General features: G+C 43.4%; 2 protein-coding genes across 2 annotated transcripts in view; one reads left to right on the plus strand and one right to left on the minus strand.

Annotated features, from left to right (window-relative positions):
* Positions 1–6695, plus strand: part of FEZ2 (fasciculation and elongation protein zeta 2) — a 36707-nt gene extending 30012 nt beyond the window's left edge. The window contains exons 7-9 of the mRNA XM_023746233.1: positions 1166–1241; positions 3288–3353; positions 5714–6695. Of these exons, the coding sequence (XP_023602001.1) occupies positions 1166–1241; positions 3288–3353; positions 5714–5730 (159 nt within the window). The 3' untranslated portion in view covers positions 5731–6695. The remainder of the gene's footprint in view (positions 1–1165; positions 1242–3287; positions 3354–5713) is intronic.
* A 419-nt stretch (positions 6696–7114) lies between these two features.
* The window catches only part of CRIM1 (cysteine rich transmembrane BMP regulator 1), a gene marked incomplete at its 5' end in the record, with an annotated part of 135599 nt that continues 126443 nt past the window's right edge, over positions 7115–16270 (minus strand). Inside the window, 3 exons of the mRNA XM_023746239.1 lie at positions 7115–9547; positions 10874–11064; positions 13473–13595. Of these exons, the coding sequence (XP_023602007.1) occupies positions 9371–9547; positions 10874–11064; positions 13473–13595 (491 nt within the window). The remainder of the gene's footprint in view (positions 9548–10873; positions 11065–13472; positions 13596–16270) is intronic.

Consider the following 16270-nt stretch of genomic DNA (forward strand, 5'->3'; position numbering starts at 1 on the left):
GGGTGCTCTCCAGAATAGGCTGTCAATCCTTGGCATTTAGTGTAGCCCTAGGAGGACCTCCCTCCATCTTCTTAGGTTCTCCCTTCCTGGGGAGATGTTTTCGGTCATGCAGGTGGGCTTTCACCCTCGGAGAAGGTCTGCACCAAAACAGAGGGATGGAGCACTGAGTTTTCTTAAAAGATTGAACAACACACACTTCTCTACTTTCTGGACCTAGGGAGCTAGTTATTATTAAGTAACTTTATCTTTTTTTTTTTTTATGAGTGGGATAAAATTACTCAGAGGATTAGGAATAGAGCTGAGATGTGGGCAGGGGCTAAATGGTGGGAGGAGCCGAACAGATAGCATGGAAAACTAGTGGATCTCTAGATGAGCCTATGCAGACTGCACTAAACCGTATAGTTTTTGGTGGAGTGGCCAGAATAGGAGAATCTGGACAATAATTTTTAGACTGTGCTTTCAAGGGACATAGTTATAGGACATAACTTGGTACTTGAGAGCCATTATACTAGTAGACTAGGCAATTTGTCTCAATTTCAGACATGAATTTTCATTGTTCATTTACCCTTACGCCATTCTCTTTCACTTTTCTCTTTTCCATTAATACCTTCAAACATTTATAACTACTTACACAATAATTTAAAATAATAATAATAATAATAATAAACACCTCCTAAATTATTCGGGTAAATGTGTCTTTGTTTCTAAAAGAAGCTAGTATTTTTTCATGTGACCATTTTATTTAAGCGGAAAAAAATGGCCTGAAACAGAATTATTTGACTATTGGGAATTATTTTGTTATGCAGAACTGTTACAACTATGCTTTTAGTTAAAATTACTATCTTAAAAATGTGTTGAAAATATGCAAGGAGAATGTTAGATAAGACTTCACTTTGAACACGTTGAACAAGTCATCCTCAGACCTACTCCTCTGAAATTTTTAATAACTGAAAGGTGAAAAAATGCGCATTTATGTTGACATTGGGTTTGGATGAAGCAGATAGAGGTGGGAAAAAATGAGCTGCAGCTGAGACATAAGATACCTGTGTCCGTTACTAACGTAACTCGGGTCATGTTATAAAATAGACCTCTGGTAACTGTTTCTAATTTTTGCAGATCAGGTAATTCAGATTTAAGTGACACTTTTTTTTTTTTAATTTGGCAGTACTTAACAACAGTTATTCCCTATGAGAAAAAAAATGGACCACCATCTGTTGAAGATCTTCAAATATTAACAAAAAGTGAGTAAAGACCAAACTAAACTGTTACTTACCTTTTGCTGATTCTAAATACTGATTTCAGTTGGCTGGCTACATTGCTGTGGTTATTGTTTGTTTTATTGATTTAGTAAATGATGGATTTCATCCTTTATTCTTTAGAGAATGAAACTATAAATGGTTCTGACATCTAACATAACCCTAAATCTAGAGTTGATTTATGGGTTTTATTTTTTTAATTTATTTTCTGGCCTCTTAAAATGTGTACAACTTGAACTTTTGGGGAAAAATGTAACTTGATTCTCCATTACCTTTTGTATATTTAAGAACATACTCATTTATCAATAAGTAAGGTCCTTCTTGCATCTTATGTAAATATCACTGAGTAACTGAATAGGAAAAATTTAGGAGAAGTATGGCTCGCCCCCTCTCTCTTTTATGAATATAGACCCCCTAGACAGTAGTTATAGGTAGACCATAAATTGATAGTGATATTTTAAGAATATTCATTCATTGAGCAAACATTTAGTAAAGACCTACTCTGTACCAGGTCGTGTTCTGGGCACTTGGGATACTTTAGTGAACAAAGCAGACAAAAACACTCTAAGTCTAACAAAAGTAACTTGTCAGACTTAACTATTCATGGTATTGAGTGTCTGTGATAGCCATAAATGAGCCCTGAGTTCTGGTTCTGTTCCTGTCATTTAGAGCAGCGGTCGCCAACCGGTGGTCCATGGACCACTGGTGGTCTGTGAGGTCTGAAAGGTTGGCGACCACTGGTTTAGAGGGATATCCTTAGACGTCACTTACCCTCTCTTGGTCACAGTGAAAGACGAGGCTGAAAATAGTTGCTCCCTTTACCTCATAGTAAGTAAGTTAATGTACAGGGTGGGGCAAAAGTAGGTTTACAGTTGTGATTATGCAAAACATACTTAAAAACATTTAATGCTTAAATATGGATAAATTAAGTGATGCCAGCCAGTCTAAAATAAATAATTAAGAGATGAACTGGGTGGACAGCCCTCTAGTTTTGAGGAAGAACTTAGGAATTTTGAGTGTCCAAGATTACACAGGGGAATGGTTAATTACAGGGCTGGTCTCTTCATTCCCCGTCTGCTGTACTTTTAATGATGCTGGCTTTTGGTATGTGATTTTATATAGAATGGAAGACAAATTTAAAATATGATTGGAAGCAGAAATACTGGACATAGTAGCCCTCTAAGATGGGACCATAAATACCACCTAGAGGTTAGGAATTACTGAGAGACCCCGCCTTCTCAGGTCAAGGACAAACATTTACTTGGTCACACCAAGGCCATCAGAATGCCCTTGGGACGATTCTTAGGTGATATCTGCATCGTTTGAGGAGCTTGGACTCTTTGGGTGAGTGCACGTGTGTAGGGTGCATAAGTGAATGTCCAACTTAATGTAGATATGAGGACAGGAAGGATGACCTTCACTTTGAAAATAAAACAGTGGGCATCTGAGAACTTTGGGAGGACCTGAGCCTCTGCTCCCACCACCTGCAGATGGCAGCCACAGGAAAGCCCCTCAGATTTCCGATAGGATGAGGCTGATTCACCAGGTTCCTCAGGAGAGGAGGAGCCGAACAGATAGCCTGGCTGCTTCATGGAGTCTGGCCTTCATTTTGGTCTCTTTAAAAGTTCCAAGAAGGCTGGCAGATATGCTCCTTGAGGACAGCTCACTGTTCATTTGTCTGTTTCTCCAGCTGTGGCATCTGCAGCTCTAGGTTCCTGTGCTCTGAGCTCACAGACGTGCATGTGATGGGAACCTGCTTTTAGCCTTTATGGCAAAGCTGGGCTCCGTGCGAATAGCTGGGTTTCTCTTCCCTCCTCCACTGTTCATGAAATCGGGGAAATAACTCCCAGGGAGCTGGAATATCCTGACCTGAATTCCTGAGCATTTGCAGGTGTATTCCCTTATTGAGAAGATAATAATTTGCATGAATTGGTTATACCATAATGAAGATTAAGGCTAAGTGATAGAAATTAAATGATATTTTGGTCTGAATTTAGAATTGTTGCCTTTTCCTTCTCTTTTGTTTCCTAGTTCTTCGTGCCATGAAAGAGGACAGTGAAAAGGTTCCGAGCTTGTTAACTGATTATATACTGAAAGGTGAGTTTCATAATGGCTTCTGTGCAATGGTTGGCAAGTTGTGATTAGTCAGTAAATGCATCGTCTTGCTAATAGATTAAAAGTAACTTTCAAAAGCACAACCTTCATTAATTTCATTTGTGCTGGGTGAGGATACATGGCTTAATTATGCTATCAACATTATAAATTATGATTATGTAACATTTTCCTTTACTTGAGGTCCTGGGCTAGAAATCATTTCTACGGCTAAATTATAAACATCGAGGCGGGCAGTGGAAGAAATACTAGTAGTATGGAAATATTGCCATAAGTATGCATAATTAGAGCATCAGCTGTTGACACTGGGAGGGTTTGAGAAGGTGGCCTCTGCCAGCTTGGGGACAGTAGGAAGAGGACGGGTTAGTGAGGATGCATGAAGGAGGGAGCAATCAGTTAACCGTTCCAAAGGACTGTAACAGGGACTGGTGTAAGGGACAGGGAGGGGCGCAGGGAAAAATGAAAGGAATGGACTTGCATGAACCCAGGATAGTGACAAGTGAGCCATAAATCTTAGGAGCAAGATCAAGACCACACAGGATGGGAGCAGTGATGGGGCAGATGATCGTTGGAGGAGTTAATGAGATTGCCTGCTTTGCTCAGGGAAGAGCAAACTTGGGATGGTAAAGAGGGGACAGGAGAATTTAGTTACAGGCAAAACTACCGCTTTTCAATGAAATTACGTTTTGAGAAGTAGCAGTTATTCAGGTGACAGATTTTCAAAGCATCACAAAGTGTATCCTGTGGTATTTGGTTCACTTTCAAGAGCAACCTCTTCTGGTAACTTTTCTTTTTGGGAGTTCTCTCTCTCTCCAGTTGTTAGCTGAATTTAAGGAAGGTTGGATTTCTGAGAGGTTAGATAACCTGAGGGACGTTGCCTCAACCATAGCTTCATGGAGGGAATCTCAGTGGTAGAAACCAGGAGTGCAAAGGGAGTAATAAGAGTTTCACCTGTAAAGAGACTGAATTGATGGGAGCCAGCCAGCCATTAGTTAACGGAGAGTAGAAAAGACATTCTTTTTCATAAGCTGTTTTTCGATGGCAGGCTTTTTCTTCTTACATTCTGAATGTTTTAAAAAGAAAATCTGACATCTTTGTTTGCTTTTGTGCTATGCTAGCATTGGTATAAAAAGTGGATTGTTCTGAGGTTTGCTCTTATATATGCGGTACAGGAATGAGATGAACACGAAGACATGTCAATTTTTAATTATCGTGGGTGCCCAGGGCCTTGCCGTGCGGGGCAGAGAGAGGAGGAGCTTCTGAGGCATTCTCTAGCTCTTTTATCCTCCGACCTCATGGAGGAATTTATGAACCAGAGAACAGTGCTTGGGGGGAAGTGATTTCTACTTGTTTCCTCTAAAACCCAGGCTGTCCTGTGAACCTGGACACCGCGTGCCTCAGGGAAGCAGCACCCATCCCTCTGCTCCCCGCTCGGGCCCTGGCTCCTCTGAGCCCGGGGCTCTGTGCAGTACCCTCTGCTGAGCTGCTCGTGCGCAAGTTGTGGTTTTGTCCTTGGCAGGACTGGGTGGAAATGAAGCTGGGGTTCAGATGAAAGTGGTGGTACTTGTCCAAGAGAATGAAGGGGAGAGGAACGCTCAGGTGTTCAAGGGCACGGGAAGGTATGGATATGGGGCCAGTTTCCACCCATCCGGACAACCCGCCGCCCTGATGGCTCCTCCCCTCTGGGACCAGCAGAACATTTATCTGCCTGGCAGGTGTTGCTCAAGGGAGAGCTTGCTGTCCCTTTTCTTGGTGGGCTTTCTCTTCTCATGTTAGTTTAACACCAGTGACTGGGGCTTGGCTGCCTAAATTAAGGTAACTTTAATGTGCAGGGGAGAAATGCAAGGAGGCAGCAAAGTGGCCTCACTTGGCCTGAGGAAGATGAGACGGGTGCAGTAGGGGCTACCTGAGCGTCTGCCTTGCTCCCCGCCACAGCCCACAGTTGTACCAAAGGCTAGTAGAGTAGTTCGGCTGCCTCCGTGCTGATCCTGGACAGGGACCGAAGTGTGTGCAGACTGGCTCCTGTGGGAGCTCACCGGGGAGGCAGTTTGCTACGAGCCTCCTGGTACTGGGCTAACACGGGCTTCTCTCTCAGAGGGGTGCCCTCGAGACGTGGCCGTTTGGTATCTCATTTCTGGGCAGTGGGAATAAATATCTTAGGAGAACTTTCATTGTTGGGTGTAGCCTTTTAGAACCTTTCTTAAAATTGCTACTGTAGACCCTTGCATTAACAGCAAGTTCTCATTAGTTAAAGGTGTTTTTTATGTAGATGTGTAAATGAAATGAATGTGCTTCTTGTGTCTATAAAATACGCATTTCTATTGACGCTTCCTTTCTCTCCCTAGTCCTGTGTCCTACATAGGGCGGCCTCTCGCAGGAGCCGTCTCCCGTGGCCTGGACGCCGGATTTCACACAGCAGTCCTCCGAGAGCGGCCCCTCCCTCCTGCTAGCGGAAGCTCGGCAACTTGAACTTGGGTTTGTGACGCAGTATTAATAGACCACGCCTTCACTGATCCTTCGTATTACGAACCAAGAGAAACATGGCACTATTTTGAATTCTAGGGATATTTTTTTGTTAAATATGAACAATTATGAATTCTTCAACTTTGAGAGTCAGGGGGTGTAACATGAACTATGCATGTGCAGTTATATTTTTTATGTACTGACCATATGCCCATTTGAGGTTTCATGGCTTTCTAGATATAAACTACATTGAAGGACAGGTTAAAGCAGCGGTTGCCAACCGGTGGTCCGCGGGCCACTGGTGGTCCGCGAGGTCTGAAAGGTTGGCGGCCGCTGGGTTAAAGCATTGAGAGATTCATAGCACAGCTGTTCCTCAGTGACGGCAAAACCAACACTGATTGTTGTAAGAGAACCGTCAGTATAAGTATCAGTATTGTCCAGAGACGGAAACTTAAACTTGGGCTGTTGTCAGGATGAAACGGGAATATGTGTCATCTTGGTTTAATCCTCTGTTGGTGATGGTGTTAGAGGCTGCTGCGGCGTTCACCATGGATCAAATTTTAACCGTTAGGTTGCCATTTACTTTCAGAATCTTGTGCTGTTTAACTTTAGATGTTTGAGTTTTGTTTTACGTGTCTGTGGAGAAGTGTCCTTTAAAGGGAGTGTGTTTATCCTTAAGGTGCTTAAGAAGCCGTAAGCTGCAGCTTTGCCCATCCCCCACGGCTGTTATATCTTCACGCCTGTGTGCCTCCCCAACACTAACTCTAGAAACAGCTGCTCATGGATACATCACCAGCCATGAAGCACTTCTGCCCGTTCCAATCAAGTCAGTGCCCTTTAATAAACGTTGGGAAAAAGATAAAGTATGCCTGAGCGCTTCATTTCTATTTTCAGTTTTTGGTGTAGTTTTTAACCAGTTTTCTTCCCTTGCAGAGCTAGATTCTTCTTACTATGCACACATTGTCCATCACTTCAGGGCCTGAGCTGGGAAACCCCGATGGCCGCCTGACGGTAAGGAGTGTTGCGGGGGGTGGGGGGGATTTTTCTGGAATGATAGGAGCCCTGTCTTTCTCTGTCTGTGCGGTTGCTGAGATAACATGGTGAGTAAGAGTCTGTGTAGCCGCTTGTGACCCTGGAGGTTGTTAGACTGACAACCTGAAAGCAAAAGGAGAGCTTGTCTTTCTAATCCCAAATGTGGAGTCACTTGGAAAGTTACATGGTGTGTTTGTTTGTGGCCAAGAACCAAAGTGCTTGGTTCTTGAAGAACTACGGTACACGCCAAGTGCCTGCCATAGATCTATTTTATTCTTCAGGAAATTATATTTGTTTTTCTTTTACAAGAGCACAACAGGAACCAAAGTAAAAGAGTAATAGATACAGCACTCAGGATAAATCATATCTTTAAAATAATAATAAAAAAATTTACACCTTGTCCTATATCCTGTTAGTATTTTCATAATATGGCCATGATTGAAAAAGCAAGCATTTACAATTTTTTTGATAAAGACTTTTTATGCCAGGAATGGATTAATTGTCAACAAAATTTTATATTAATCAGGCTGATGTAAATCTTATTTTGGTAACATCATATCATTAACAAATTTATTTTGGAAATAGATAAAAATATTGCCCCTTGATAATAAATCTTTTTCTTTCTTTGATGCAAACAGCTAGAACACCTTTTTCTTTTTTTGATATTCTAAGACAAAGAAAATGGTTAATCTTCAGATTAATAAATTAGGACATTATAATAATAAATTAAAATTTTTTTTAAAGTTCAGCAATCTCTGTCCAAGTATTTACAACAATACTTGAAAGTTCCTTTACAAAACAGAACACATTTTCTTTTCACATTAAGCATACTGGGTATCTGTGTCTTTCACAACAAGCATTTTTAAAAGAAAAAAATCAATGCACAAATGGGTAATTAGTATAAAAGTGCTAAGAGCTGTTTGAAAAGTTAACACTATAGTATACAGTCAGTTATATTTGAGGCAAACTACAACAAACTTCCAGCTTATTTATGGACAATATTCCAGTAGTTGTTTCAAACAGTTGTTTGAAGAAAAAAAAAAAAATCCAGGAGCTGATTAGTGATGCAGATAAACTGCCATCAGTGTTTCTGGCCAGTGGAGCGAATTGAAAACCAACTGAAAGCAAATCCAAATGAGTCAGGAGATTTACTAAAGGAAGACCTTCTCCACAGCAGGTGTGATGGCACGGCCCAAGGCGTGTACGTACACACTCGCCCACACACACACCTTTCTTCCCGATTAAACTGCAGGTAGAACGAGATCTCATGTTATTCAAAAATTTGTAAGTGATCAAAAGTATTGATATGGAATGCCTGTTTGTCTTTGTTCTGGTTAAAAATCTCATAAAAATACATTCAACAGGAAAACATAAATTGTATGTGTATAAATATATATGTATATATTATATACACACGCACACAAATACTTTTTTTTTTGAAGCAAAAGATAGTTACATAAATATTCCTATAATTGCTAAAGTTTAAAGAGGCATATTTTTTTTGAGCTTCAACAAAGGTGCTTGAATAATATACAATTAAAATGAAGTAGTTTTCTATTTTGTAGAATCAGTATATAATAAGGAAAAAAAAATCCCCAATCAGTCTTTTTAAAAAGAAAAGTTTCTTCTTAAGCTAGAGCTTCAACAAAAACTGTGAACAACCAACAATCAAACAGAATGAAGCAACAGCAAACAATGAAGCGTAGCCCTGGAAATACCTGGCGACCTCCACCCCCCTCCGTGCCGCGCGGTCCTGGGAACAGCTCAGTGCTCACGCCAAGAAATGACTTTGGGTCCTGTTTACCTGCCGACTCTGCTAGGAACTGGCTGATTGGCTTGGAAGAAAACGAAAGCAGCAAAAAGTCTAACTGTAGATATCCTGAACAACCCGCTTCCCGGAAATGTGGTCCTCACATCTCCCTCGCCGCCCACGGCAGCTGTGATTAGAGGGAAGGAACTGTGGCTTTAGACCTGGGATGGCTATTGGAAGGTTCTGCCGCGCTCTCTGTGCTGCTAAGGTGGCTGCAGCGGCGGGATCACAAGGCCTTTGGCTTCCTGCTCACTCGGGCCCGAGCGCCGCAACCCCGCAGGCTCCAGAGCAACAGGAAGAGCATCCGCTGGGCCCCTGAACTGCTGCTGCTTCATGGGACTCTCCCCGAGCCAAGCTGACCAATGTCTTCCCAACACCACCCTCCCACCCACTTCCCCAGCCAAACTCGACTGTCCCCGCCCCCAAATATCTCTACCGCTATATTACAAGCAAATATGTCTTAGCAACTTGGAAAACTTTGGTTCTAAGAAAACACTTGGTCAGTCATCTTGAGGAAAAGTGGGAATGCTTGTTCTGCACACTGCCGCCGACAGAGCCCATCCCAGTTAGTTCTTAGCGCTGTACATCAAGTCACCATCCAACACAACCCACTAAGCAAGTGCACAAATTCTAGTTTACTTTTAAGAGCAGATTGAGTCGCTTCTGGCTTCTACCACCTCATCCGACTTGCCTCCCTTCACACCGTCTGGTAGAACTTGTCTGCCTGTAGATGGTTCTGTTTCTGCATGCTGTAGAAGCCGCTGAACCTGGCGTCCGGCTCCGCAATCCTGAGCATCCTCTGGGCACTGTCCCCCTGGGCGCGGGGTCCTTTCTTGGAGTCCACAGATACCAGCTGATTGCTTAAGGAAGAAGGCTATGCAGTGCGGGAAAGAAAAACCGCAAAGAATCAGCTGCTTTACAGATCCCACACTGACACAAATTTAGTCCCTAATTCAAGTGGGATAACAGCTTCACAGTAAGTACGCTGACGGGCGGACTCTCCGTGGAGCTTACATCTGTTCTGGTGCCAACTGCCGCTTCATGAGGGTACTGACTGACAAACTGTCTTTACAGGTGAAACGTCAATAAGTTATGCCAAATGGAGTGGGTGAAGGAATTGAGGGGAATGGGGGAACTGGTGAAGTGAGTGACATGACTATTTTCAAATCCTCGAAGGGCAGACTAGTACTTCAGAGGGTTGGAGAATGAGTGGAAGTTACGACAGGCAGAGACCATTCTGAAGCGCTCAGGCTGTACAACAGCCTGTGTCAGCCCCTCCACACCCTGTGGGGGCGGGGCTCCTTTCCCAGCACTGCAGAGGGGACTGTGCCTGCTCAGTCCCTGCCCCGTGTCCTGACACAGCATGTGCCCAGCGCATTTTTGTCTAAAGAAAATCGGAGGCAGGATAACCATCTAATAGACTTCACTGGGAGGGGTTATCTAGATGGTAAGTTGGATAAAATAGTTATTCAAGGCTGCTTTAAATTCTTAAGGTTGTCTGATTTTTTTTTCTTAGGAAAAAACTAAATGTAACAGGTAGAATCAAGGTTGGAAAGCATTACAATTTATTTCCTTTAATGAAAACGAATTGTCTTGCCTTTTAAAATAGGCAGATTTGACAACAAATACAGGGTGTCCTCAGAAAATGTATACACACACTAATTATAAAGGCAGTGTTTATTAAAATACGTTTCATTTTCAAAACTGAGCTATCGGCTGTTAACATGTGCATACATTTCTTGGGGACACTTTGTATACTCTTTCTCCCTCAATATGAAATCTGTCTCTCTCCCTTGTCTAGTATTACTTCACGCAATCTCTTCATCTCTCGCTCCCTTTCCCTCTCTGCTCGCCTCAGACACGTCTCTCTGACCTTTGACTTCTGTATATCCCATAATCGCTAGCTCTCTTCCCGGCTCTCCTATCACCCCCTCCCTTGATGATTTCTCTCCCATTTCTAAGTTGATAGATCACTGAGAAACACCAGGTGATCAGCTTTTAATTCCTTATGTAAGTACTTAGGGATCAATCCAGGAGGTTGGGCCAGTACCAGATATCTGATTGCTACAGCTTGATATGCACGTGAGGCCACGGAGAGCAAAGTAAAAATTTCACTGGCTGAACAATTCAAGGAAGTAATAAGCATGCAAGCTTTCCTAGTTTGACCACTCAAGAGGCTGAAACGTTCTCAGGACGATACCTTCGTTGGCGTTCGATACCAGCAAAGCAGGGGTATCCACTGTTTCTTCTGGTTGATGAGCAGGAATGCTATGATAATGGAGAGGCCTATCACGACGGGAACCACGACCGCGGCTATGCTGTCCAGTGAGGAGTCTTCCGCTGGGTGCCGCCTGTTATTATCTCCGTAATCTACCTTGAGATGACCCACATCTAAGAAAAATAAAAGGATTACAAGATTTATTATCTACACCGGAATTTTTAAGGATTATTTTAATTACATTGCAGACAGAAATCAGCAACTTGGTTTTCCGGCTAAAACATGATTCAGGTCTAGTGTTGATCTGCAGAGTTCTTAGGGATGGATGTAAAAAATACTCAGGTGAGGAGGTTAATAATTGGGCATGATGATGCTGTTCTAGCTAGTCAAGAAAATTCTTATCTAGACTTTAAGAAGTGACAAAAATTCAACTACTGAAAGTATTTTAATTTATTGGCTTCTAACATTTTAAAGGAAACATATTAGCTCTGTTTACTTGCAAGTAGGAGATTAGACAATATATATTCTTGGGCTTGGTAGGGAAATAGCTAAGACCAATTACTAAAGTATTAGTAAAAATTAAGCTAGAACCAAGAGCTTGGTGTTTTGATCAGTATTCTGGTTTACTGAGCTCTGAGCAAGAATACCTTTTCATAAATTTGCTGAAAAGTCACCAGGCCTGTTAGATCATTTTCCTGCCTTGTTATTAATGTACTGCACAGGGGACAATTGCTCGTTTTGCTTATATGCATGAAAGTCTTTCTGCTCCTTTTAATCATCCTCCTTGCAATGAATACTGCAGACAGAGATAACAGGAAGTTTTCTTTTGTTTCAAATAAACCACTGTAATCAGTTTGTCTAAATGCATCAAAGACCAGGTTAGAGCAAGATGCAGGACACAATCAGAAGGAGTTGCCCCTAAAATGTTCTAGAAACTCAGCTCACGAAGTAGCACATCTTTGTGATATTCAGTGTTTAAAAATCCATTTTTATGAATATGCTTCTTTGTGTATGTGGGGGATAGGAGGAAGAGAATTTTAGCCAGCGTAGGAGAAAAAAGGAACATTTATCAGCATCAAGAACAATGCCAACGGTAAAAGTAACATCGATGAACTCATGTTTTAAATACACAATGAATAAAAGGAATGAATTTTTGGCTTACCACATTTCAAATGATACTGGAAATTATTTTAGGAATATCTGTCACACAAGATTTTTAAAAAGTAAACTAAGGAAATCTTGGTGAAAGGAACATGAAACTTCAACTAGGGTCTGTTTATAAAATTCAGTCCTTAAGTTCTGTTCACATGCTAGCAGCAGGCCATAAAATTTAGCTTTGAGCCTTCCTAGCAGCCAAAGCAAAATGGAAATAAAGTATCATTAAGATTCATAATATCTTTAAGATTCAAACCAATCTGTTGCTTAGAAGAAGCATAAAATTCCCTGCTACTGACACATGAGGATCTATGTAGACCATAGGAGAAATTTTCTCAACATATTACAGTGAATAAGGCTGTTTTTATGACCAAAGCCCAGCACCTAGAACAGGATGTGGCACGGACTAAGCACTAGTATCTACTGACTGAGCGAGTATAAACATAATGGTAAAGCACCTCTCAGAACAAGTACACCGGGAGCCAATCACCGTGTCCAGGAGGCTTGCTCTCAGCATAACTTAGAATATCTACTAGTAGAGTAACAGACCATTAATCTCTCAAGCAATAAATACTGCTTCTTTCAAAACCTATCATAAAAATTGTATAGCAAGGATTTTGAAAATGTCCTTGGAGTAGACAGGAGACAGTACTGAGTTGTAGCTAAGAGCAAGTGTATACTATTTGGATCCAGGGATCTGCTTTTACAGAGAAGGCAATATTGACAGAAACGCTGCCTTGCTTTCCCACTTTACTGAGAGACAGAGTAACATCTCTCACACAGCTGAAAGGACAGAGCAAGGAAAGTATGGAGCATGGAATAAACCTGGCGAGTGGGACAGTCAACATGTAATACACCGAACTGTCGGAGTGAAAACGACCCAGAAGGAGAGGGTAACCTAATGCATGTAAACGCTCAGTACGGAACCCACGGGGACAGTGAATAATTTATAAGTCTATTCACACATGTAAATATCAGTGAGGGCTTGGAAATTCCACCTGGGCCAGGAACATACTCTGTTCCATCATCACTAAGTCTCTGAACATGTGGGGCCAGAAGGAGGCGGTTTACCCAGTGGCCTGCAGACTTTATTATTCGGGTGTCAGACGTGTTACAGCCAAGCAGGCCTTCTCTAGAGAAGTTATCTGAAGGCAGTTTTAAAAATGCAACAAGCCTGGCAGGAGTGGCTCAGCTGGTTGTACTAAAAGGTTGCCAGTTCGGTTTCTTCAGGGCACATACCTGGTTTGCAGGTTCGATCCCTGGTCGGGGCACGTACAGAAGGCAACCGATGGATGTTTCTCTCTCTCATCGATGTCTCTCTCCTCCTCTCCCTTCCTCTAAGCATGTCCTCAGGTGAAGATTAAAAACAAATTTAAAGTAGATGCTACCTAAGACTAGACGGGTACCAGCGGACTCTGGCACTTACCTCTGCGGAGATGGACAATGTCATTTTCACTAGGAGTGGGCCGCCTGGGAACCTGCACGTCAGTCTCGCCACGACGATTTACCTTCTCAATGGGCACATTGGTTGGTTCCGGGACATACATTTCTGAAAGACGGGACATTTTTCATAAGAGACGGCAGAGGGGCTACTATTGTTAACTGTTGTTTCCTCAGTCCAAGTGGATGGTGCATCCAGTTCAACACAACATGTGGGGACGTGAGAGACCCAGTTTCTGCACTGACATTACTGCTGGAGAGTCCCTGCTTTGCAGGGGTGGGAAGCATGTCTTAAAACCATTGGAAAGGAGGAAAAAGGGTTTTCTCTGTCAGGGTCAGACACTCTGCTTTTCATGGCAGATGGTGTTGACTATGGTTTTGGGCAAGCATTGGATTGGCTGAAAAGGAAGGATTGCTTTTACTTTCCATCAGCTAAATACTACACTCGAATTAACTGTTGCTCTTTAATCCACGAGTGCTGAATCATTTACATGTCACAGGAAGTGAAAAAATGAAAGCTTTTTCCACTCTTTATGCATTTCTTAGCCATTTTCCCCCAAACTCTCCCCCTCAATGGGAAGGCCCTGCTGTCTCGTTTAAGTCTTAAACGTCTGCGTGTTACCACTGGAACCAGGGTCTTCGGTAAATGCATTTCCGTCATATCAACACTTTGATCAATGGCATACTACAAACAAAACTTTCTGAGAACATTCTTGCTCCCAAATATCAAGTCTTTTTTCTTTTTTTAAGTCAAAGGAGCCAGTGAAAAAAGTCAAAGCTTACCTTGGCTCCTACAAATATATTTATATATCCTAACCCCATCTGGCTAACAACCACCAGCACAACTTTCTAAAAAAATAATCCTTAAGAACCTCTATTTTCAAAACGCAACGATAAAAGTCCCACTTCATCATGTATGTCCTCTTATAATAAGGTTATTCAGCATTGGTAATACTAAATACTAATAGCCTAATTTGGTCCCAGTATAAAATACATAAAATACTAAAAGTTAATAATCCTCTCTGCTGAGTGATCACTGTCTATCCCAAAGTTACCGGCTTTCAGGAAGTAAACCCTAAGATGAAGCTGGGAAGGAAAAGTGACAGAGAAGACAGCATCTGCTAAGCTTCCACGGGGAGTTTACCGAGTGCCCGCCAGGGAGATGCACACTGAGCGGTTAGAAGCAAACTGCCCGCGGCTACCCGTCAGGGAACTGCAGAGCTCCACTGTCCCTGAGAACCAAGTCCCTGTGGCCTCCATCCCGACTCCCGCTCTCTTCCTTAAATTATCAGGCCTCAGACATGGCAGGGCCTAGCTACTCATCCTTTCCAGAGGTTCAATGGGCCCTTGAAAACTCTAGAAATTAAGACGAGACTTTACTGAAAATGTCACCATTTACAGAAGCCGGGGACTCAAACTTGTCTGTCTTATCTGAATCATCCAAAGAGCTTAGACACTGTGCTCATTCTCTCTGGTCCTGGGCTGGGTGTGTTGGGGAACAGTGTTTAGCCCGATGTGGTGTGAATATCCTGGAGGGATTTGGGGAGAAAGTGAACCTGACATTTACATGGCATGTTTAAGTGGCACTGCATCCCCCTGAGCCCTCCCCTGCCTGGGCCAGCACAGCCTTGAACCTTCCTATCCCGGCAGGACCAGCCTGCCCTGCTTCTGCGGCCTCGGCGGAAAGGCCTAAGGTGAGAGCTACTGCACAGACCTGGGGGTGCCCACAGCGGAGAGCAGGAGGCTCTGCAGAGGCCCCGGGCTGGGACCAGGTGCGTTTCACCTCGGGTTTTCCTGAGTGAGAAGCACCTTTGAAATTCTGCCTCCACCTGTGGATGTGAAGGGAAAGCCTGCCAACAAGAGAGACGGCTGTGTGCGTTCTCTTCCCACAGGTGCTGAGAAAGGCTCTACCTGGCAAAGGCAAGGAGAGGTAGGGAGAACTGCCGGGGATGAAGCAGGAGGAGGTCCTCTTGACGGACTATCTCACCGTGTCCAACACGTGTTTCCTGAGCACGTCCTCTGAGGGAGGCAGTGGGCTGCGCCTGGGGGCACGGCTGTGATCAAGGCCAGCCCTGCCCTCCGGCCTCCCAGCCCCACAGCAGCTCTGACCGCCATCCGAGCTCCCGGGGCCTCTGCATCAGTCTGCCCACTGAACTCATTCCGCTCTGATTAAAGCCTAGTCACAGCCCTTTTCTATTTTAATCACAAAATCCTTAAAGCTCTAGTTTAGGGCCCTCAAGTCGAAGGAGAGAGGGTCCTTTCCCTTTAATGCAAACTTAAGCAGGAAACTGCCTCTGAGCAGTTTGGCCAAAAAGGATGTATTTTTCAGGAAAAACAAACTGGAGAAACAAGAAGTGGGAATGCTGCTGCGTTTCCATGCCCAGACCTCAGCCTTCCCTGGCCAGGGCTGCATTCAACCACCTGTAACATGTCACCCTCCTGGCATTTACCACACGAGCCCTTCCTAACTGCCGGCCTTGTCAGGGGACAGGCCTCCCAGGTCCCGGGCACAGGGTCACAATTATGAATTACTCCTGCGGTCGGTCAGATCTGATCTGAACTTAAGAGGAACCCAAGACGACTTACCAGGGGTGTGTGCTACATTCAGAGGCACCTGACCAGCTGTGAGAGCCACCTTCCTTAACATGTCCTCTTCTGGACCACCTGGGGCTCCCGAGCTGGATATGCTCCCAGCTGAGGGCGCCACTTTTTGGAGCTGGAGCCTGAAGTCCATGCCCAGGTTTCCTGCTAACTGGCTGCATGACCCGACAGGTCACTGAACTC

The sequence above is a fragment of the Myotis lucifugus genome, unplaced genomic scaffold (assembly GCF_000147115.1).
Source record: "Myotis lucifugus unplaced genomic scaffold, Myoluc2.0 scaffold_6, whole genome shotgun sequence".
NCBI lineage: Eukaryota > Metazoa > Chordata > Mammalia > Chiroptera > Vespertilionidae > Myotis > Myotis lucifugus.